Source organism: Orcinus orca, chromosome 21, assembly GCF_937001465.1.
Source record: "Orcinus orca chromosome 21, mOrcOrc1.1, whole genome shotgun sequence".
NCBI classification, from domain to species: Eukaryota; Metazoa; Chordata; class Mammalia; order Artiodactyla; family Delphinidae; genus Orcinus; species Orcinus orca.
In genome coordinates this window covers 2,979,497-3,003,184 of record NC_064579.1, presented here as the reverse complement: position 1 = coordinate 3,003,184, position 23,688 = coordinate 2,979,497, and the positions used below count along the sequence as shown (strand labels likewise).

General features: G+C 51.8%; 1 protein-coding gene across 11 annotated transcripts in view; it reads right to left on the bottom strand.

The window, feature by feature from the left end:
* Positions 1-23,688, bottom strand: part of ANK1 (ankyrin 1) — a 211,331-nt gene that overhangs the window by 11,442 nt on the left and 176,201 nt on the right. For 9 of the 11 annotated variants that reach the window (XM_012538780.3, XM_033415392.2, XM_033415393.2 and 6 more), the window contains 8 exons: positions 22,760-22,885; positions 22,514-22,633; positions 21,414-21,492; positions 21,078-21,152; positions 19,055-19,186; positions 17,628-17,774; positions 3,743-4,301; positions 536-794 (listed from right to left, as the gene is read on the bottom strand). In XM_012538780.3, the coding sequence (XP_012394234.1) occupies positions 536-794; positions 3,743-4,301; positions 17,628-17,774; positions 19,055-19,186; positions 21,078-21,152; positions 21,414-21,492; positions 22,514-22,633; positions 22,760-22,885 (1,497 nt within the window). Of the gene's footprint in view, positions 1-535; positions 795-3,742; positions 4,302-11,569; positions 15,287-17,627; positions 17,775-19,054; positions 19,187-21,077; positions 21,153-21,413; positions 21,493-22,513; positions 22,634-22,759; positions 22,886-23,688 lie in introns of those variants that run through there. The other 2 variants (XM_049704179.1, XM_049704180.1) reach the window with 2 other exon arrangements.

Sequence of the window (23,688 nt, the reverse complement as noted above, 5' to 3'; positions counted from 1 at the left end):
ACGGAAAAAGAAAGCAAACAAAACTACGGCTTTGGGGCTTCCCTGGTGGCGCAGTGGTTGAGAGTCCGCCTGCCGATGCAGGGGACACAGGTTCGTGCCCCGGTCCGGGAAGGTCCCACATGCCGCAGAGCGGCTGGGCCCGTGAACCACGGCGGCTGAGCCTACGTGTCTGGAGCCTGTGCTCTGCAACGGGAGAGGCCACAACAGTGAGAGGCCCGCGTACCGCAGAAAAAAACCCAAAAAACAAAAAACTATGGCTTTGGCAATGGCCCTGCAAAGCCAACCTCTGACCCTGTGACCCTGGGCATCTGGAGGGCAGTGGAGGGGAGGTGCCTGGAAGTCTCATCAAGGTGAGCCTCTCCCCTCCCTCTCAGGGATCAAGGAGGCAGACACGTGGAAACAGAAAAAGATAAGCCACTGCCACGATTTTTAAAGCTGGAAAACACGCCCGGCTAGGGGCCTGAGCAAGTGAGCAGCTGCCCCAGGCCTGGCCCTCTGGCTGGAGCATCAGTGGCGGCTCCCCGCGGGCTCTCACCTGTACGTGGTGGGAGAAGGTGCTGACAGCCTCCTGCATCCACTCGCTGGGGCCCTGTGGTCTCCAGTCCCTGCCGGCCTCGGGCTGCTCCGTGTGTGCGCGCTCCGCTGCAGAGCCCAGGACCTCTTCGTGCTCCCAAGACCTGCTGACGGTTCTCTGGAACGAGTGTGGGCCTTGCAGGGCCTCCTCCCCCCAGGAGCCTTGTGTGGCCTCTTGCAGATAGGAGACGATGGAGCCTTCCGCATCCCAGTCCTGCAGTCTGGGGCCCAGGAAGAGACCGAGGACACCAGTCACCCCCAGTCTCCGCTCTCAGAGACCCTCCCCCTCCAGAGCCCTGGCCCATCCAGGACGGATCCTGTACTGCCCACTGGAGGTCGGGAGAGCATGAGCTATCGCACAGCGACTGCCCTGTCCAGAGAGGCCCGCGTGGGCCATCCTTGCTGTCCCGGTGGAGAGGGCCACGGACACCGGTGGCGCTGGGCCCCACCCTGTGAATGGATGGCTCCACGCTCTGGGCTCCCGAGGCACGTGGCTCACGGTCCAGTCATCGGGGTCCCCACGCCCGTCATCCCACCCACCACCCTCCAGCCCCTCAGGTCACTCCCACCGCACGGTCCTCACGCCTGGGCTCAGCTGGCAAAATGATCACCCCTCCCCCTTGAAGCAGGCTCCTCCACGGCCTCCGGGACACATGTGCCTGTTTTCCCCTCCCTCTCTGGCCGTTCCTTCTCAGCATCCTTTGCGAGATCCTCCTAATTTCCCTGGCTTCTGACCCTGGAAGGCCCCAGACTCAGTTCTTCTCTGTCTACACCCACGTGCTCCACAAGCTCATTCAAGCCGTGGCCTTAACCCCAGATGTGGGTCCCCAGCATCTCTTCCTTGAACTGCAGGTGTGCGTGTCCAACTGCCTCCTCGACGTCTGTCCTTGGGGTTTCTGATGGGCATCGCATGGGCAGCCCAGCCAAGTTCACACTTAGGGTCTTCTCCCCGGACATGTTCCAGCCATCCTCCCACTGCAGTAGATGGCAACCTCGTCCCTCCAGGTGTCAGGCCAAGGACACCCGTGTCGTCTTGGACGTCCTTCTTTCTCTCACACTCTATATCTTATTTGCCAGGAAACCCTTTTGGTTCAACTTTCAAAAACACACCCTGAACACGACCACTCCTGGCCACCAAACTGCCACCATCTCAGTCCACGTCACCATCGACTCCTGCTTCCAGCTCATCTTCCTGCCTCTACCCTTGGCTGTGGCCGGCCGTGGCCAGATCACCTCGTTCCTCGGCTCAAAACCCTCCAATGGTTCTCCATCCCACCCAGGAAATGCCAGTCTTTCCAGGACCCCGAGGCCTGACATGTCCGGCCCCATCACTTCCCTGACCTCAGCTCCCGTGATCACCCTGCTCTAGGCACAGGCACCTTCTCGCTGCCCCTCGACTGTGCGGGCCGCACGCTGCTCCGAGGCCTCTGCCCTGGCTGGGCCTTCTGCTGGCTCCGCTCAGGCGTTCACGTTGTTCATCACCTGAATTCCTTTATGTCTTTCCCGCGAGTCACTCTCAGGTGTCCCTGCCCGCCCCGTCCATGATTTCAACCACCCCCTTCCCTGCTTTATTCTTCTGTTTAGCACTTAGCATTAATTAGCATCTCTCTTTTAATTACTTTTAACTCCATTTACTTTATCTGTTTTTATCGTCAGTCTCCCCACTAGAACATAAACGTCTTGCACGTAGAGACTATCTGCTTTGCTCAATGCCACAGCCATGCTCCGAGGCACTTCATACAGGGGCCTGGCGCACAGTAGGCATTCAATACACACTGTTGAGTGAGTGAAATTCATCTGTCCCCATGGGAGAGCTGACCCAGGTCACAGAGCCATCCTGTAACGTTCTGAGGCCTGGCCCCCAGGCCTCTGGTCCCTGTCTAGGGACCCTGCTGTCACAGTGGTGCAGTGGGCGGCACATGGGAACATCCAATCAGTGCTTGCTGAGTGAACGGCCATCGCCAGCGGTTGGAAGGTGGGATTTCACTTGAATCCTCACGGCTCAGTGTGCCCGATTTTCCCGAAGCGTCGAAGGATTCGTTTGGGACACTAAATGAATCCTTGCTGTCTTGTCTCCTAAGCGACTTTGCTTTCCCTCCTGCTGGGGGATGCGGGCCACACCGAGTGGAGCCTGGGGAAGGGCCGTCTGCCCGGGCTTCTGGGAGGAGGATGCGGGTGGGAGGAGGAAAGGAGAATAGATTTCCCACGGCCTGGCTGGATCTGAGCTCCCTGGGTGGCCACAGCCTTCTGGGAGCACAGGAACTATCTCCTTGCTTTAGGAAAATTCAGGCAGCAAAGCAACACAGAGGAAAGGGCCTTTGCCCCTCCCTTCCTGTGCCAGCCCCGGAGGCCAAGGCGATACCTGTCACTGTCTGTCTCTCTCGCTCCAAGCCCCACTCTGCACTCAGCCCAGTGCTGGAGTGTGGCAGATGTCCACTGCATGCACGTGGCCTGGGGACTCTGTGTCTCAGAGGGGCATCAGGCCATCTGCCTGCACTGCCAACGGGCATCCTGCTGCTGGACCTGTCATCACAGGCCTTCTCATCGCAGGAAGGGTGGTAAGGAGCTACCCAGGAGAATAACCATCTTCAACAGCTGAAGCTCTGTCCTGCCCCTGATAAGCCCGCTGGCCTCACTCCTTCAAAAGGGTGTAAGTAGAAAGGGCAGCCTTATCAGCTCTGTCACACGCAGGCTGTGTGACTGCACACATAGCTTCCCTGGGCCCTGGTGCTTCTAGGTTTCCAAATACGGTTTGATTTCAGCAATCAACACACAACAGCGACAGGGGCCCAGAGCACCCAGCTCAGCTGTACTTCAGGGACGTGGCTTCTCCCAGCCTTACAATCTCTCTCCCAGGGATGCTCTCCCCTCTCCCAACACCCTCAGCCTCTCTCCTGCTGGCCAAAAGATGGGGCTGGCGAGGGGGGTGGGGTGGGGGGTGGTTCTGGGGGAGAGACTGGCCTTTGCAGACACAGCTCCACTCTCACAAGACAGAGGCCTGAGCGCGGGCTGGGCAGCTTCAGAGGCGAGCTGGCGCCTTACTGAACTTATTTGCGCCAGTGTGTTTAGAACACAGCGTCGGGGGACAGCGGCGCCCGAGTTCCCTCTGTACTCGCTGCCGGAAGCCCAGGACGGTGAAAGGCATCCCGCACGGCGGCCCAGCCCTTACCTGTCCTGGCTGGAGTCCATCACCCGACTCACGGTGTGGGATTCTGTGATGTGGGCTTGTACCCTCTGCTGGCCTGAAACAAGAGACACTTCATTCCCTGAGCCCTGCCCTGCACCTGTCGAGTCCTCCTGCCTCTCATGACCTGGCAGCTTCTCTTCTGACCTCTGACCTTCCTCCTGGTCAAGCAAATCGATAAGGCCATTTGCGGCATCTGAATCCACTGTGTCGTCCTCCACGAGGTCCAGAGAGCCCAGCATGGGGCCCTGGGGTCCCTCGGAGAGCGCCCCCTCCAGCTTCCACTCGTGGCCGGTGGCGTCCGAGTCCTCGGCCTTGCTGCACTCCAGAGAGGAGTCCTCAGCAGTGACCAACGAGGGCGTGAGGCCCGCGGACCACACCTGCATGTCAGACACCTCCAGCATGGCGTCATGCTCCGTGCCCGCCAAGGGGATGGCGTCTAGGACGGCCACCTCGTTCCAGTACTGGTCTGCGCGCAGCGGAGAGGGGAGCGCGTAGTGCAGGGAGGCGGGGGACAGCAGCTCGTCCTGCAGCGAGGAGTAACCTGGATGGGCAGACAGAGGGCGACATGCTCCAGCTGTGACCTTCCATCACGCCTGCTCACGTGCCGGTCACGCGCGCACAGGCACGGCCACTGACGCGCATGCGCATTCCGGCGGTGCGGGCCTCCCCAAGCCTTGTGGCTTCTGCCCAGGCACCCGGGCAAGAGAACAAGGCTCTGGGGGCTGAGGAAGAGGGGGCAGCCAGGGGTGAGGGCGGGGAGGGGGCTCCTTTGCTGGACGCAAAGAGAAGAGGTTGGAATGCTTTCTCTTCCAGTCCAGAGCGGGGATCAAGACGTCTTGATCCAGAGGCTGGAGCTCGAGCCGTCCGCAATCAGGTGAAAGCCCCACTGCGCGGAAGGCAGGGCTGCTGTCTCTTTGCACCAGCGTCCCTTGGGCACAGCCCTTGGGGGCTCTGTTAGGAATGCACCTCCAAGGGAGGGGCAGCCCCAGAGCCAGGGTCGCTGACCGAGCCCTGGCGGGGCTGGCGAGCACACCGAGTATCCACAGACCTCGGTGCGCTGGTCAAACGGGAAACCGCTCGGTTTGGGATGAAGTCGCTTAGCCGCAAGCAGTGTATGGGTTCCCAGAACTGTGAATGAGCCAAAGTGGCACGAGGGAGTGTCCTCAGGGCGCACGAGGTCCCGGGCACAATGCTGTTTCCTCAGAACTCTGCCTGCCGATCCCGCCAGGTCAGCTGTGACCCAGGGGAAGGGAGCCAGCGGGCCCAGGCCCCTACCGTGCAGCCCTGTGGTCAGCAGAGCCTGTTCCCAAGCCTGTTCCCCGGGGACGGGCTCGGACACGAGTCGGTGATAGTCTCCCGGTTGGGTCTGGTGTGCAGACCAGGATGCTGAGGGGGCAGCAGGTTTAAGAGTGGGATCAGTGTGCGTGTTCTGGTCGGGGTTCCCTTGGGTGGGGCCTCTGCTCTCCTCCAGCTTGGGGGGGGCGGTCCCTGCAGCAGGGGAAGAGGGCCTCTGCCTCCCCTTCGGAGCAGGCGCCAGTCTGAGGGGGGCCTAGAAGGCAAGATTCTCCACTTGGCCCAGCCTGTCTGGGGACCCGGGAGCAGGTGTGTGCCCACAACCTCTGAAGATCCAGCAGAGCCGAAGGGGACCCTGGGCATGGGTGGGGCTGCCCCTGCAGGGTCTCCAGGGACCTTCCTGCCATGTCCCGAGAGGCCCCTAACCCAGTGTCTGCAATCTTCATCCTGCCATTCAGCCCTCACTGCTCCCCACCCCTGCATCTGGCTTAACCTCTCTCCTGGCCAGACGGGCCCTCGTCACTCCCAGCTGAGCCTCAGCTCCTGTCCTCCAGCTTCTCTGCTTCTGATAGAACTCAGCTGTCCTCCTTCACTCACTTCTTCAACCAGAAAATATGAAATGAGGTCTGCTTCCATGCCAGGCACCATACATGCTAAAGGGCTGGGGATTATAAACACACACAGACACACACAACAGGTTCTCTTTGTCCTCTTTCTTTCACAACGTTTTCCCAACGACTCCAGCTCACCTTGGATTCCCCCATCTTTGAGCCTGTCCTGGTTCGCATGACTGTCAACTCCAAGAACAGGGAACCTGTCTATGCTGTCCCACTGCAGAGCTTTCAGATGTGAGGGGGACACGGGAGCCAGAACCGATGACCTAGCCCATATGCAGTGAAACCGAAATTGCCAACGATTACAGGTGTTCAAGGTGCCGGCAACCAGGCCACGTGCTTGACATTCATTCTGCCTTGTAATCTTTCCGGAGAGTTTTCCTCCTGACTGATCTCTACAAGGCTGCGTGGTTCCAGATTCCAAAATTAGGAGAACGAGAAACAGACCATGGCCGGGGGGCTGGCTGGGGGTAGGGCTGTGCAGTGACAGGGACCAAGGGACCCCTCCAGCTCTGGCCAAACTAGGAGGGACAAAGAGAGGAGGGTGGGGGGGGAAATGGGTGGGTCAGATCTTCCCACGACAGTAACACCAAGTCACTGCACGTGAAACTGTGACCTAACTGGGAAACCAGGGCAAATGGCCTTCCAACCCTCTACAGAAATCTCTCCAGATATCTGCGAGCAGAGCATTTAAGAATCACATAATTTTTTTTCTTCTTGAAAGCATTATTCTATTATTACCATTACTAATTGAGCTCTCTTTCATATGAAATATATCCAACATGTTATTTTTAATTGTCACGACAACATTATTCCTACTTTATAGATTAGGAAACTAGAGATTGAGCAACTTGCTTAAGGAACACAGTGAGAGTGGTCCTTTCACTAGATTTTGCCATTAATATATTTTAAAGATAGCTTCATGGAGGTATAGTTGGCATACAATAAATCCACATATTTAAAGTAGATAATCTGATCATTTCTGATACAGGGAAACACCCATGAAAGCATCACCACCGTGAAGAGAAGGGCCATTCATCATCCCTGAGAGGTTTCCTCGGGATCCTTTGTACTCCTTCATTCTGCCACCCACTCCCAGGTAACCACTAATCTGCATTCTCTCACTATACAGGAGCTGCATTTGCCAGAATTGTATATAAATGGAATCTTTTTTGTCTGTTTTTTTTTTCACTCAGCCTAATTTCATCCATGTTGTTGCATGTATTGATAATTCATCCATTGTTATTGCTGAATGTCTAGATCACACTGTAGGTATATGTTTAACTTTTTAAGAAACAACCAAAGTTTTTCCAAAGTGATTGTCCCATTTACATCCCCACGAGCAGCGCATGGGCTCCCAGTTCCTCCACATCCTCAACACTTGGTATGTTTTTCGTTTTTTTCGTTTTTTGTTCTAGCTCTTCTTATAGATGTGTAGCGTATCTACTTATAGTTTTAATTTGTATTTCTCTGATGACTAATGATGCTGAGCATCTTTTTGTGTTCTTATTTGCTATTTGTCTATCTTCTGGGTTAAGTTCAAGTCTTTTGCTCACTCTAAAACTTGGGTTGTTTTCTTATTATTGAGTTTTGAGAGTTCTTTATGTATTGTGGATACAAGTCCTATATCAGATGATTATTAGCCAATACTTTCTCCCAATCAGTAGCTTCTTTTTCTTCTTCATTTTTTTAAACAGTGCATTTTAAAGTGCAGAAGTTTTAAATTTTGATGAAGTCCAACTTATCCATTTGTTCTTTTATGGATTGTACTTCTGGTGTTGCACCTAAGAAATATTTGCCTTATCCAAGATCTCTAAGGTTTTCTCTTATGTTTAACCAAGAATTTTTATAGTCACAGGTTTTACATTTAATCTATGATCCATTTTGTGGTAATTTTTGTATGTGATGTAAGGTGTGAATCCCAGTTCATTTCTGCATATGAATATCCAAGTGTTCCAGCACACATATTGTACAGATTATCCACTGAATTGCCTTTGCACCTTTGCTGAAGATCAGTTTTTCCTATATGTGTAGTTTTATTATTTTTGGATTCTATTGTGTTCCATTGACTTATCTGTCTTTATGGCAATACCACACCGTATTGATCACTGTAGCTTTGTAATAAATTTTGAAGTCAGTGTAAGTCCTCCAACTTTGTTCTTTTTCAAAGCTGTTTTGGATGTTCTAGGTCTTTTCCATATGAATTTTAGAAACACTTTGTCACTTTCCACAGAAAAGCCTACTGGGATTTTGACTGGGGTTGCATCAAATATATAGATTGTTTCAGGGAGAACTGACAAAGTATCGAGTCTTCTGACCCATGAACAGGGGTGTATCTCTACATTTATTTAGGTCTTTTAAAATTCCTCTGGGCAACATTTTGTAGTTTTCAATGTGTGTCTTTCACATCTTTTATCAGATTCAGCTCCAAGTGTTTCAATTTTTTTCAGTGCTATCTTAAAGGGTATTCTTTTTTCAATTTCAATTTCCACTTGTTCATTCCTAGTATATAGAATTCAATTGATTTTTTTAATATACTGAAATTGTATCCTGCAACCTTACCAAACTCATTTTTTAGATTCCATTGGATTTTTATATATATCATGTTGTCTGTGAACAAAGACAGTTTACTTCTTCCTCTCCAATCTGGCTGCCTTTTATTTCTCTTACTTGCCTTATTGTACCGGCAGCACCTTTAGGACAAGGTTGAACAGAAGCCAGGGGAGCAGACATCATTGGCTTGTTACTGCACTTAGAGGGAAAGCACTCGGTCTTTCACCATTAAGTGTAATGCTAGCTTCAGGTTTTTTGTAGGTGCCCTTTTAGGGCTCTGCTATCAGACTCTCCAATTTGGGGGACAGCGATTTGCCCTAAGTCCTCACTTCTCTTACAGACCCTAGAAGAGTTACTGATTTTTCAAACCGTGTAGCTTTTTACTTGTTGTTAGCATGGAGTGGTGACATCCAAGCTCCTTACATGCAGAACCAGATACTGATTTATTTTAGAATATTCAACCATTTTGCATTCCTTGGATAAACCCCACTTGGTCATGATGCACTTTTATATAGTGTTGGATTTGATTTGCTAAAATTTAGTTTAGAGATTTTTGCATGAATGTTCATGAAGGATATTGGTCTGTAGTTTTCCTGTAATGGCTTTCTTTTTTTTCACCAAAAATGTAATGCTGGCCTCATAGAATGAGTTGGGAAGCATTATGTCCTTTACAATTTTCTTAACGAGTTATTTCTTCCTTAAATGTCTGGTAGCATTCACCACTTAAGTCCTCTAGGCTTGGAGTTTTCTTGGTGGGAATATTGGTTTTTTTTAAAATTTATTTTATTGAAGTATAGTTGATTTACAATGTTGTGTTAATTTCTACTGTACAGCAAAGCGATTCAGTTATACATAAATATACATTCTTTTTCATAGTTTTTTTCTATCATGGTTTATCACAGGATATTGAATATAGTTCCCTGTGCTATACAGTAGGACCTTGTTGTTTATCCATTCTATACATAATAGTTTGCATCTACTAATCCCAGCCTCCCATCCACCCTTCCCCCACCCTCCCTCCCCCTTGGCAACCACAAGTCTGTTCTCTATGTCTGTGAATCTGTTTCCGTTTCATAGATACGTTCATTTGTGTCATATTAGATTCCACATATAAGTTGTATCATATGGTATTTGTCTTTCTCTTTTTTTAAATAAATTTATTTATTTATTTATTGGCTGCATTGGGTCTTCGTTGCTGTGTGCGGGCTTTCTCTAGTTGCGGTGAGCGGGGGCTACTCTCCGTTGCCGTGCGCGGGCTTCTCATTGCAGTGGCTTCTCTTGTTGCAGAGCACGGGCTCTAGGTGCGTGGGCTTCAGTAGTTGTGGCGTGCAGGCTCAGTAGTTGTGGCTCACGGGCTCTAGAGCACAGGCTCAGTAGTTGTGGTGCATGGGCTTCGTTGCTCTGTGGCATGTGGGATCTTCCCGGACCAGGGCTCGAACGCGTGTCCTCTGCATTGGCAGGTGGATTCTTAACCAATGTGCCACCAAAGAAACCCCGTCTTTCTCTTTCTGACTCACTTCACTTTGTATGATAATCTCTAGGTCCATCCATGTTGCTGCAAATGGCATTATTTCATTTTTTATGGCTGAGTAATATTCCATTGTATATATGTACCACATCTTCCTTATCCATTCGTCTGTCAATGGACACTTAGGTTGCTTCCATGTCCTGGCTATTGTGAATAGTGCTGCAGTGAACATTGGGGTGCAGGTATCTTTTCGAATTATAGCTTTCTTCAGTCTTTAGTGATGTTGCCTCTCTCAGTCTGGCTGGATGCTTATCAATTTATTGATCATTTCAAAGAACCAGCCTTTGGTTTTATGGATTTTCCCTAGTGTTTTCTGTTTTCAACTTCATTGATTTCCGCTCTGATCTTTATTATCTCCCTTGTTTACTTTGGGTTTAATTTGCTCTTCTTTTTCAAATATCTTAAGATGTTATAAAGCGGAGGTCACTGACTTGAGAACTTTTCTCTTTTTTAATGTGGACATTTAGTGCTATGAATTTCTCCCTAATACTGCTTTACTGGCATACCATACATTTTGATATCTTGATTCAAAATACTAATTTCTCTTTTGCTCTCTTCTTTGACCCATGGGTTATTTAGAAGTGTATGATTTAGTTTCCATATGTTTGAGATTTCCCATTTAGCTTTCAGTTATTGACTTGTAATTTAATTTCACTGTGGTCAGAGAACATACTTTGAATGACTTGAATTCTTTTATATTTATTGAGACTTACTTTATAGTCTATAACATGGTCTATATTGGTTTGTTCTGGGGCAATTGAAAAGAATGTGTATTCTGTTATTGGGTGGAATGTTCTACATTTTCCAATTCCTAATGTCAATTAGGTCAAGACGAAGGACAGTGTTGTCAAATCTTCTATATGGTTACTCATTTTTCTACTTGCTCTATCAATTATCAAGATGGAGTATTGAAATCTCCCACTGTAGCTGTGGTTTTGTCTATTTCTCATTGTGCTTTTCTGTTTTTGTTTCATGTATTTATAGCTATAGTACTGGTGCATAAACATTTAAAGATTGTGATGCCCTCTAGATGAACTACTTATTATTATGAAATTATTGTCTTTATCCCTGGTAATATTATTTGTTCTGAAATCTACTTGTCTGATATTAATATAGCCACTTCAGTTTTCTTTTGATTAGTGTTAGCACAGTTTATATTTACTCATCTTTTTACTTTTAAGGGATTTGTGTTTTTATATTTGAAAGGCATTACTTATAGGCAGTATATATTTGAAATTTACCTTTATATCCAGTCTATCTCTGCCTTTTTTTCTTTAATTAATTAATTAATTAATTTTGGCTGCATTTGGGTCTTCGTTGCTGTGCTCAGGCTTTCTCTAGTTGCAGTGAGTGGGGGCTACTCTTCGTTGCTTTGCGCGGGCTTCTCATCGCGGTGGCTTCTCTTGCTGCGGAGCATGGGCTCTAGGTGCATGGGCTTCAGTAGTTGTGGCGCGTGGGCTCAGTAGTTGTGGTTCACGGGCTTAGTTGCTCCGTGGCATGTGGGATCTTCCCGGACCACAGATCGAACCCGTGTCCCCTGCATTGGCAGGAGGATTCTTAACCACTGTGCCACCAGGGAAGTCCCTATCTCTGCATTTTAATGTGGGTTACTTAGGTCATTTACATTTAATGAGATTATTAATATGGTTAGGTTTAAACCTCTCATTTGCTAATTTCTACTTTCGTCCCATCTGTTCTCTTTTTCCTCTTTTGGATTAATTGAAATTTTCCACTTTATCTATTTTGATTGCTTATTAGCTATAATTCTTTGATGATTTTAGTAGTTACTTTAGGACTTTTAGTATACATCCTTAAACTATCACAGTCTACTTTTAAGTGATGTTGTATAACGCTTGGCATATAGTATAAGAACCTTACAATAATATACTTCCATATTTCTCTCTCAAATTTTTTGACTTTTGTACCATTGTTGTAATATATTTTACTTTTACACATGCTAGAAACCCAACATTATATTGTTATTTTTGTTTAAACAGTTATCTTTTAAAGAGATTTAAATAACAAGAAAATTATGTATTTGTTCTTATGGTTAGCATTTTGGGCAGTTCATTCCTTCGCGTAGAGCTGTATTTCTGTTGCTGTCGTTTCTCTTCGGCCTCAAGGATTTTGTTTTTAAACTTTTCTTGTAGCAGTCACCTCCTGGTGATGAATTTTCAGGTTTTGTGCATATGGAAAAGTCTTCATTTGCCTTCGTTTTTGGAAGTTATTTTTGCTGGATATAGGAGTCTACGTTACTTTAGAGATGTGTTTCTTTCAAGATGTGTTCTACTTTAAAGATATTGTTCCACTGTCTTACTTCCATTGTTCCTATGAGAAATCTTATGTAATCCTTATCTTTATCCCCTTGTATATAACAGGTCTTGCTTTTTTCCTCTGGCTACTTTTAAACCTTTCTCTGTCACAGGTTCTACCAATTTGTTTAAAATGTGCCTTGGCATAGTAGCTTCCATGTTTCATGCAGTTAACTGAACTTCTTGGATATGTGTACTTACGGTTTTTGTCAAATTGTAAAATTCTGGGCCATTAATTCTTCAAATACATTTTCAGCCCCCTTCTCTGCTGGAAACTCTAATTTCACAAATATTAGGTCACTTGATTTCCCCACAGCTCACTGATGCTTTTTTTTTCTTCCTGTGTTTCATTTTGGAGTTTCTATTGCTATGTTGCCAAGTTCCCTTCTTCTGTAATGTCTAATCCCATTCAGTGTACTTCATTCATCCTATACCTTATAGTTTCATCTCTAGGAGATTGGTTTGGGTCTTTAAAAAATATCTTCCAGGGCTTCCCTGGTGGCACAGTGGTTAAGAATCCACCTGCCAATGCAGGGGGCACGGGTTCGAGCCCTGGTCTGGGAAGATCCCACATGCCACGGAGCAACTAAGCCCATGCGCCACAACTACAGAGCTTGCGCTCTAGAGCCCGTGAGCCACAACTACTGAGCCCGTGTGTCACAACTACTGAAGCCCACGAGCCTAGACCCCGTGCTCCACAACAAGAGAAGCCACCACAATGAGAAGCCTGCGCACCGCAACAAAGAGTAGCCCCCGCTCGCCGCAACTAGAGAAAGCCCATGCACAGCAATGAAGACCCAACACAGTCAAAAAAAAAAAAAATCTTCCAAGTCTCTACTTCACTTTTTAAACATCTGAAATAGTTATTAACTGTTTTACCATTCTTGTCTGCTAATTCTAATATCTGCGTCAGTTTCAGTTGATTGACTTTTCTCCTTATTATGGGTTGTGTTTCCCTGCCTCTTTGTATGTATGTCTGGTAATCTTTAATTGGATGTTGTGACTTTTATCTAGTTGGGTGCTGGGTATTTGTGTATCCCTATAATAATTCTTGAACTTTGTTCTGTTATGTAGTTGAGTTCCTTGGAAACAGTTTGATCCTTTTGAGTTTTGCTTTCAAGGTTTATGAGGTAGGAGCATTGATCAACCTAGGGCTAATCACGCTCCATTTCTGAGACAGGACCATTCTGTGCTCCCTATGCAGTGTCTGTGAACGGTCAGTCTGCCTATTGGGAACAGATGATTAATATTCAACCAAAACTTGTGGGGAACCTTCTGGAGGTCTCCAGAGCTCTCTCTGTGTGCAGCTGTCTCTCTAGGGAACTCTAGCTGCCCTGGTCTCCTTGGATTCCCAGCGACTTCTCCTGAACCAGGGAGTCTTCTTGGATTTCTCTTCCTTCTGCCATGACTTAGAAACTCTTTCGAGGCAGTGATCTAGGCAACTGTAGGGTTCACCTCATTTATTTTCCATGTCTCATAGATCACTGTCCTTTGCTGCCTGATGTCCAATGTCTCGAAAACCGTTGTTTCATATAATTTGTCCGTTTTTTGCTTGTTTCAGGCAGGAGCGTATATTCAGTCCCTGTTGCCTCATCTTGGCCAGAAGTGGATGCATCACAGACAGTCCCTCAGATACGGCCGGATAAACACGTTCACTCCTGGGAATCTCAGTAAGACTTCATAAAGGCTGGGAGAGGGTAACTCTGCTGGTCACAGAACACCCGAGGCTCATTCTTGGTGACTTTTCCGCCTTGAAACTTCCTGGGGTTCGTGTGAATGGAATTTCACCCAAGCAAAAATGTGTCCATGAAAAGAACTTGTGCAACCCTCCCCCAGGACTTCTTTCTGCCTTGTGTTTTGTCCTGGAGGCCCTCCCCTGGTCGCAGTGTTTAGGGGCTACGCCCCCTGCTCCCTCTCAGTCTCCAGAAGACCCCGCTGACCCCACTCTCACCCCCGAAGCGTGGATCTGGGGCTGTAGGTGTCCATACTCAGTGGAGTGGGGATTACTGCTCATAGGGGCCATGCTCAGCGAGGGCCATCTCACACGGTCTGGGGTGGACCACAGCACAGGAAGGTTTGCTGAGTCCCCTGGGTTGAGCTCCAGAAGTGCCTGTCTCTCTGGCAGTCTCACGTGGCCCTGCCATACCTGGGTCACCAGCCCATCCCTCAGTCTAGAGCTCTCCTCTCTGGGGTTGCCTTTTGGGGAAATCAGGTAACAGGCAACCAAACACACAGCTTTGGAGCAGAGCCGTCCAGCAGTGGCCCGCCCCCCAGCCTCCCCTCATCTGGGCTGTCACACTGGGTCTCTGTTAACCTAGGCCTAACGCTGCCCCGACTAGTTTGATGTCAGCAGCAAACCAGACAAGGGTGGACAGACAACCCTAACTCAGGCAGGAGCCGCACTTCACTAGCTGTGTTCACTAAGAGTCCGTAGAAATGAGACATACTGTATTTCCAAGTAGACATTGTGTCCAACTCATCACACCAAATGGAGTTGACCAAACAGGATGTGAGATGTCCATTTTTTCCTTTTACATGAGAAATCTGTTTTATTTTTAGGAACATGCTTTTTTTTCGCTCCACGGGCAATTTTTTTTTCATGTTTATTCCAAGGGCCTGGGGTAGTTCCCTCCTGTGCAAGAGAAGCAAACTGGCTTTTTGACTTAAAGCCCCTTCTGCTCTGGCCAGTCCAGGCAAACACAGCAAGAAGAGCCAGGAAGGAAGGACAAGAGACCTCAGGTTCCTATCTTCCTGACACCACAGAGCAACCAGTCACTGCCTCGAGTGCCCACAGGGAGGCTGAGACGAGCAGAGAACGAGGTAAAGCACAGAGGAGGCAAGGTGCCACCGTGGCCATCGGCGCAGAGGCCTGGGCCGGCCCAGGACAGAAAGCCAGAGGAAGCGCAGGAGGCTGCTGTCCCCCTGTCCTTCCACCTCTGATCCCTCCTGCTCCTTCTCTCCGGGCCAGAAGGGCACCCACATGTGGGATGGTCTTCCTGGGACTGCAAAGAAGGCAGGAAAAATACACAGAAGCCAGCTCTGGTGCCCAGAAAGGCAGGATGGACCAAGCGGGCGTCTGCTTCTGAGCGTCTGCTCCGGCCTGGGGGAGCGTGCACACAGGGCACACGGCCTGCGTTTGCCGGGACACCTGCTGGACGAGGGGGTTCAGAAGGGCTGACAGGCGACAGAGCAGCCAGGAAGCACAGAAGCATTCAGAGTGTGACGTCTGCAACCAAAGCAGGGGAGGATCCCTTGTAAACTTGTTAGACCTTGTGACCCCTCTGCTCCAAACCTCCAGCGGCTCTCCATCACTCTCCCAGCAAAACCAGTGTCCTCAGGAAGGCCTGGAAGAGCCGCCCTCCTGCTGCCCCTGCCCTTTCTTCCTCCCCTCTGGCCCCTCACTGTTCTGCGGATGCACCAGGCACGCCCGCTCAGGGCCACTGCCCGGGACGCTTGTATGGTGCTCTCTCCCTCCTCTCCCTCCAGCCTTTGTTCAGATGCTACCCACTCCCACCCCACTATTTACTTCCCCAAGCCCAGCACTCTGATCCCCCTTGCTTGAGTCTGTTTTTTCCCAGCATCTACTTGCTAGTGCATTATACAATTCACTTAACATATTATATTTTTGTTTGCCTCTCTACACAAAAGGTAAGCTCCATGAAGGCAGAGTTTGGGACTTTTCTTTCTTTCTTTCTTTTTGTCTGTTTGAGAACTGACTTATCTGCCCCGCTTAGAACAGCCCCTGGCATGTGGCAGGTGTTCAGAAAATACTTGCCAAGTGAGCTGACCAACTGCACAGCCTTTCCACAGTCACAGAGCACAGGACCCAGGCCCACGGGGGGTCGGACTCTGCTCAGGCGTTAGATGAGAGTCTCCAGGCCCAACTGGAATCCTGAGGCCAGCGGAGACATTCATAAACGCCTGGGTCCGTAACTGCCCTTTTGAACAGTTTTTTTATTGTGATAAGAACACTTGACATGGGCTCTATCGTCTTGACAGATTTTTGATTGTTGTAACTGCCTTGTTTATACTCATGTAATTTTATGGGCCTGGTGTCCGTAGAACTGGGGGACAAAACCCCCAAAACTTGAGCTGACTTGATTGAAACAGCTCTGGGGATGTTAAGAAACCCAACCAAGTCACCGGTTATCACGTAAAAAAGGGAGAAGTGTTCTGTCACTTGACTTCTCCCAGTTTGCAGCAATCAGCCCCCTTCCCTCGCTCCTAGTGAAAGGGAGTTGGTCACTTAGCAGTCCCTGCTGTGTCCGCCTAGTCCCCCAAGAGCGGGGAGAGGGCCAGCCTGGGAGCCCTCAACGCTGGGTCTGAGGAGCAAGCCTCCTCCATGGGAACAGCCCTGAGGGCACACAGGTCCCAGCAGGCAGCGAGGGCGCCCCAGCGTCAGGCCGGGGGCCCTTGGTGACATGCATCAGTGGAGGCTGAGGGCCCCTGAACACCTGGCCCAGGTGAGACAGTGGAGACAGGCAGTGGGGGAGAGAGCGGACTTGCAGGCCAGGTGAGGTCAGAGGCAGAAGAGAAAGGCCACAGCACGCAGTCAACAGATGAGCCCTGTGCCCAGGGGCCCTGGATGGCATGTTTCAGGAGACACAGGATGTGGGAGAGTCACCAGTGTCAGGGGCACAGCATCCCCCTGGACAGGGCCCCTGTCCCCACCTTCCACTCACAAGACCCCCGCCACAGGGGCCCACACAGCACGCGCACGTGCGCGTGGCCGGGAAGGCTGGTGACCTAGGAGCTGGGGGAGGACAGCGACGCAGCTGCGGGATGGGGCATGTGCCGGCCTCATGGAAGCCGGTTCACAGAACCATATTGCTTTTCAAGGCCTGTGAGGAGCCTCTCTCTAATCCAACTTGCTGATTTTAGAGAAGAGGCTGATGACTCAGCAGTGGAGTCAGGCGGAAAGGGGATAGAAGCCAGCCTCCCGGCTCCCACTGCAGGGTAGGGCCTCCGCCCTGCTTCTGCACCCCTGGTCAGCGACAGAGATGGAGGGGCAGTGGGGGTCCCGGCCCTGCTCCTCACTTGGCCGCTTCCCCTGCTAAAAGGAAGGTGTCCTCAAAGGCCGCAGGGGTGGGTGCTGGGGGCAAAGGTCAGGACCCCCCGGGGCCCGGTCACATGGGGGCTTCTTGGCATAACGAACCACATCAAAACGAGTCAGGGGAAAGAGATGGGGCGAGAAAAAAGGGAGAGAAAAGCAGAGACCGGGCTGAAGAAAAGATCCCGCTTAGTCTCAGAGAAGGGGCGGCAATAGGGCTTCAGGACGCCCCCTGGCTGGTCCCCATGGGACCTGCGCCAGAACCTAGCGCCCTTGCGTCTCCCCACCGACTGGGTCGATGGGTGCGCGCATGCGCAGAGCTGGGGGGCGTGCGGCACGCGGGGCGTTGAGCGGGGCCTCGGCTCCTCCCGTCCTGCCCGGGCCCCGGGCGCCCCCCACCACCTCTGCGTTCACCACCGCCCGTCCAGAGAGAGACTGACCTCCGGTCACCGGGAGAGAAGGTTCCAGGGAGGGTCAGGAGGCGGCGGCTCGGCCCCTTCGTCCAGGAGACACTCACCATTCATCTGGGAGGGGGACGACGAGTAGTCCCGGTCCGTGGGCCGGCGGTCGGGCTTCAGGTTGCGGCCCTGCCTGCCCGAGCCCTCCAGCATGTTCACGATCTCGCCGCGGTCGATGTGCCGCAGGGCCGCGTACAGGTTCTCCACTGCGGGCAGAGGGGAGGAAGGAGGGCGCTGGGGGGACCGCTACCCATCGCAGGGCGCGCGGGACGCCCGGCTCTGAACTCTGGTGGGGTGGGGGGAAGACTGCGAGGAGGGGGATTGCAGGCCCCCGCTTTTGTCGAAGTCAAAGCAAACTACCTCTTTGGAGAAGACGGCAGATCTGGGGACACTGCGGTTCCCGTCCGGCCCACGCAATAAAGCCAAAATCGCGGTAAAGCGAGAACACGAATGTTGTTGTTTTCCCAGTGCATATAAAAGTTATGCTTACACTACACTCTAGTCTATTAAGTGTGCAGTAGCATTCTGTCTAGAAAGACAAGGCATCTACCATACCTTTAAAATATTTTATGGCTAAAAAACGCTAACTGTCCTCTGAGCCTTCAGTGAGTCTTAATAGTCATATAAGCATCACTGGTAACAGATCAGCGTAACAAACGCAATCATAATGAGAAGTTTTGAAATACTGAGAGAATTACCCAAATGTGACAGACACGAAGTGAGCAAATGCTGTTGGAACAGACCTGCTGAATTTGATTGGGAAAAAAACACAGTATCTGCGAAGCGCCGTAAAGTGAGGTAGACCTGTGTTTTGTTATCCTTTAACCGATCTTTTCCAGACCCTAACAGCGGCGAATTTCAAGGCATGGGAAGTGTTTTTTTGTAACCTAAGAGGAATACTACAAGAAGATGAGTGAGAATGATTGGATTCTGTCTTCTGGAAATCCTTGGTCCTTGCCAGCTGATTTGCCATGCAAACGTAAACACTCAATTTCCTCTTAGCGCTTTGTATGCGGGAATGGGGTGGAGGAGGGGCTGAAAAGAGTGAGACAAATCTTCCCAACCCCGTTGGAGAAAATCCTGGAAGAAGAACTCCATCCAAGGGGTGACTCCTCACTGGGCTCTGTCCCGAGGGGACAATCCTCATTTGTTTGAGAAATTCAACCGGAAGGCACACACCCTACACAGATGCTGTCTGTCTTCTAGGGGTCCTGGTGCGCTGTGAACTCATTCTGAGGATGGGAAGAGATCACGGCCAAGACTCTCCAAAATCCCCTCCCGGCAGCCTTGCCCAGAAGACCAGGGATCCTGAGGGGTGCATGTGTGCGTGACTGTGCGTGTATGTATGTGTGAGACAGAGTGTGCAGAAGAGATTGGTTCCAAAGGCCAACACCACCCAGGGAATTTGGAGGGAGAACTACTTGGTGAGAAGAGGTCCTGGCACAGGCTTTGGGGAGAGAAGGCTCCCCAGCCCATTGGTACTGACTCTTTGCATCTTGGCCTTCACGGATGACCCAGAGGTTCAACAAGGCCACGCTCTGCTCCAGCAAGGAGTTGGGGTTCTCCACGCGGATCCTGTTGATGTCATCCACGCTGAACTGCAGCTCGCGGGCCAGCTCTGCGCACAAAGAACCAAGACCGGGTGTGAGCCCAGCCAGAGCCCAGCCCCGGCCCCCGAGCCCGCGCGTGGAGTGGGGCGCCCGGCAGGGACCAGGAGATAAAGAGCAGTCTCCCTCTGGATTCGGTATTCCTTCTTCCCAAGGAATACCTGGTGAAATGCTGACACTTACACTGTTGTATCCCCCGGGAACGAGCCAGGAGGAGGCATGTGCCCAGGAGAGTAAATAGGTATTGAATGAATGAGACTGAGCCACTTATCCAAGGTCACAGGACAGGCTGGGGCCACAGCGGGAGAGGGACGGACCCACTGACTCCCTCGGTGCTGGGGTCTGCGCTGCATGCCACTGCCTTTCCCGGGAGAAGCAGTTATAATGGAAATGCATTACTGTGTTTACGTTTCTTCCCGGAAAGGCGTTATTCACATTTAAAATGAAAATACAATTTCCCATCTAAATGCAAGGCAATACAGAATGCTAGCTCTTCCCCTCCCGTGATTTTTATTGTTATTTCTCTCAGGTGCTTTAGATGAGAGAACAGCATCAGAGTCTCATTTCAAGGATGAGGAAGACCAGAGGGGAAACTGATGGTGAGAATCAGCATACGCATGTACCCCCTCCACACACCCACCCACACACACACACACACTCACACACACCACACACACACCACACACACACACCACACACACACACCACACATACACACACACACACCACACACACACCACACATACACTCACACACACCACACACACACCACACATACACACACTCACACACACCACATGCATCACATACGCACACCCACACACAACACACAAGCCACACACACATACACACCACACATACCACATCTCTCACACACACCACATACATGCCACACACACAAACACACACAAAACCAAGCAGCAGCAGATGTGCTTTTCAGGCTTAAAGGAGGAGCAGTCTCAACTTCTATTGTGAGCTCCGCCACGCCGCCTTCCAGGAAGTTACTGCTAAGTTTTCCGAGCTTGTCTGAAGCCCTCTCTGCAGGTGGCTGAGTGAAGGGGGCCTGTTCATCCAAAATCTCACAGGAAAGTGGGGATTGAGTCACAGGGCCTGCGACTGAGTAGGACGCAGCCTGAGCTGTCACCGCCTCAGTTGAGTCAGGTCTCCCCTCATGGTGGACGGGACTCGTGTATGACTTCAGCCACGGCCAGGATGACAAATGAACAACGTCCAGACTCGATCTTCTTCCCTCCCTTCCCTCAGCCACGCCAGCCTGTGGGGCGGCGGCGTGTGCGGGGCCGGGGCGGTGGCAGGCAGGCGGGACGCGCATGTGCGGGGCCGGGGCGGTGGGCAGGCAGGCGGGACGCGCATGTACGGGGCCGGGGCGGTGGCAGGCAGGCGGGACTCGCATGTGCGGGGCCGGGGCGGTGGCAGGCAGGCGGGACGCGCATGTGCGGGGCCGGGGCGGTGGCAGGCAGGCGGGACGCGCATGTGCGGGGCCGGGGCGGTGGCAGGCAGGCGGGACGCGCGTTTCTTGTTTGCTTGTGTGTGTTCTTGGTTTGCTGGCTTTGCAGGGCCCTGTCACTAACTCACTGCACAACTGAAGTCCCCCCAGTTAGCTAGGTCTCAGCCTCCCCATCTGTAAAATGGGCAGCCTGGATCCGTGCTAAGGTCTCCTGTAACGTCTGCAGTTGAGTTTCTAAAAAGGAAAACCAGAGAGAAGTGGGGGAGGGAGGGAGCCCCCCTCTATTGGTAAACCATGGCGACAATCCCAGATCAGGGGCACACCGGCGGTGGGAAGAGGTTTAGAAACGCCTTCACCAGCTGCCCTTTAGCGGAGAGGAGGTGCAGAGGTAGGTGTAGACAGGCAAAGTGCTCTTCTGCCCCAATTGCCCCACTCACCGGCCCAGCTGAGGCCCAGGTGCTCTGATATAATAGCCATCTTCATGTCAGCCCGGTCTGCGCCGCTGAGGACACCTGGGGGGAAGCATCGCGTTCCATTTAGTAGCCTTGGCGGGACACAGAGCCAACAGGCGTGGGCGAGGGACCTCAGAGGGGCTCGGGGCCCGCTCCATGTCCACCCGATTGCTGGCTGGGCCTGCGAGGGTCAGTGGAGACCCCAGCCAAGGGCTGAGCCAATGGTGTCAGCTCGGAGCTCCCGTCGGGGTGAGGGGACGCTGCCTCCCTCACCGCCCCCGGGAAGGGAGTGAGCACAGAGAGTCACAGAGAGGTTGGTACCCAATGTGGACTCGCTGAGGATGCTGTATCTCAGGGCCAGTGGCGTCAGGGTCCTCCTCCGGTCATCGGCTCCACTGCCCTGCCAGAGAGAGACCAGGAAAGAGCGCTGTGGGTGCAGGCGGGGAGGACGCCTGGCCTGGCAGGCGATGGGCAGCTGCACTGCCTGGAGCCTCGACACACAGGGTAGAAGTGTGGGCAGAGGGGGGGCGAGAGGGAGTCTTAACGTACTTTATTATTATTATCATTAAGGATAAGCTCACACGGCCCTCATCACGTGCCAGGCCCTGCTTGATGGACACAACTCCCTATGAGGTAGGTACCATCATTCCTCCCATCTCACTGGGGAGGAGGAAACTGAGACCCAGAGGGCAGACTAACCCGCCCAAGGTAACTCAGCCAGTAAGTGGGTGGAGCTGGAGTTTGAATTTTTAAAAAAGTTTTTCTTTTTGGATTCCTTTCTGCTCAAAAGACCGGTTTTTGATGCCCAAGCCTTCGCACGCTGTGGCAAAGCACCGGGATGCTTGTTCAAGGCTGTGGGAAACCCGCCTGTGAAAGGGAAGTCGGTTCTCCCTAGTCCTCAGACAGAAAGGAGAAAACGAGCCTCAGATATCTGGATGTGACCTTGTTTGTCTAGTTCGGCATGAAAGGCTGATGATGAAAATGACAGGACGACACCAGCAAGAGAGACCCTCCCTCCAGCGCAGCGGAGACTCAGCTGCTCCCAGGCACCAGTGACGCTTGGTGCCCACACCTCTGCTGAGCTCAGAGCCCTGGGCGAGCGCAGGGCTGAGACACCAGGCTTCCCTTCTCTGAGGGCCTGGGCAAGACAAGTAAGTAGAGGAAAAAGAGGCTCCAAAAGAGCCCTGACGTGGCTGGGACACCTTGAGCCACTGGCCACCCGGTTGTCAGGCCTCGCCTTCCAACGTCCTGGAAGGGGCGTCCTGGGGAGCTCGGGGACTCGGTGTGAACACGCGCGTCGCCCTCACACCCTGACGTTTGTTCCCGAGCTTTGCGGGAAGGGCTGGGCCCCAGCCCGTGTCGGGGGAGAGCCCAGGGCCTTTCTCCACCGGTTTGGCTGACAGTCCCGGCAGGGCGCTCACCTTGGTGCAGGGTGGCATGGTGACGTTTAGGTGGCAGAGGATGTGCTGCGTGTCCTCGTACTTCATCGCCTTGCGCAGGAATGACAAGGACCCTGCTGGATCTCGACTGCTGTCCCTCACCTAGACTCGGTCACACAAAAGGGAGAGTGAGGGGCCACCCCACTGGCCACCAGCCCAGCTGGCTCAGAGCTCTCCACCTCCCGGACTTCTAGACCCGGGCGAGGGGTGGGCGAGAGGAGGCCGCACCTTGACAGGAATGGCCAACCGGCTCTCCCGGAAAGACTGGAAGAGGAAACTCCGCTGCTGCGCGGCCTTCTTGATGGGCACCAGGTTCCCGGAGAGCTCTGCGAAGAGGGGCATTCCTTCCAAAACCTGCAGGAAAGGGAAAGCAAACGCAGCTGGTCAGGAGCAATGCCCAGATGCCCGGGCCCGCCTGTCCGCTCCCGTCTCTGCTTCCCCACGACCCCCCCAGGGGCCGTGCTCTGGGAGGCCCCACTGGCTGTTCCGGAAAGGTGATGGTGGATGCTTCCTTCCTTCAGAGGAGTTTATAGTAAGCAGGACTCTTCATGTGTCCCTGCATGGTTGGTCAGTGTTGCTATCAGAATACTCTAGAATTCCACTAGGAAATCGTAATATGGCTTCCGAAAAACATTGATCTCTTTTAACACCATCCAACAATGTTTACTTTATACGAGTGCCAGGAGGACCACGTTGTGGTTTAATCTCACCCATGATATAATGATCCCTACTGTGTATATAATGCTTTCAACTGAGACGTTATCGTGAACCCATTTGACAGTGGAGGAAACTGAGGCCCAAGGAGACTGGTTAGTGCCCAAAACAGCATTAGAGGCAGGTCCCAGCCCTGTGGTCCTTCTTCCGGGCCCTCCGAGCCCCCAGAAGGCTCAGCACAGCCTCTGAGGCCAGATCTTCAGAAAGGTCCTGCTTTGTCACACATCTTAACCTGAGTGAGGACCCTGGGATGGGTAACAGGTTCAAACCTAGTCCCCGTTCTTTACTGCTCCCCCATCTGCCCAGCCCCTCCCCTGCTTCCTCATCTGGGTGCTGCAAAACCCCCGGCGTGGCAGGGAAAGTGGGCTCTGTGGTCAGACTCCTGGGACAAATCCTTTCTCTGCCATTTACTCAGCTGTGTGACCTTGGGCAAGTTGCTTAAC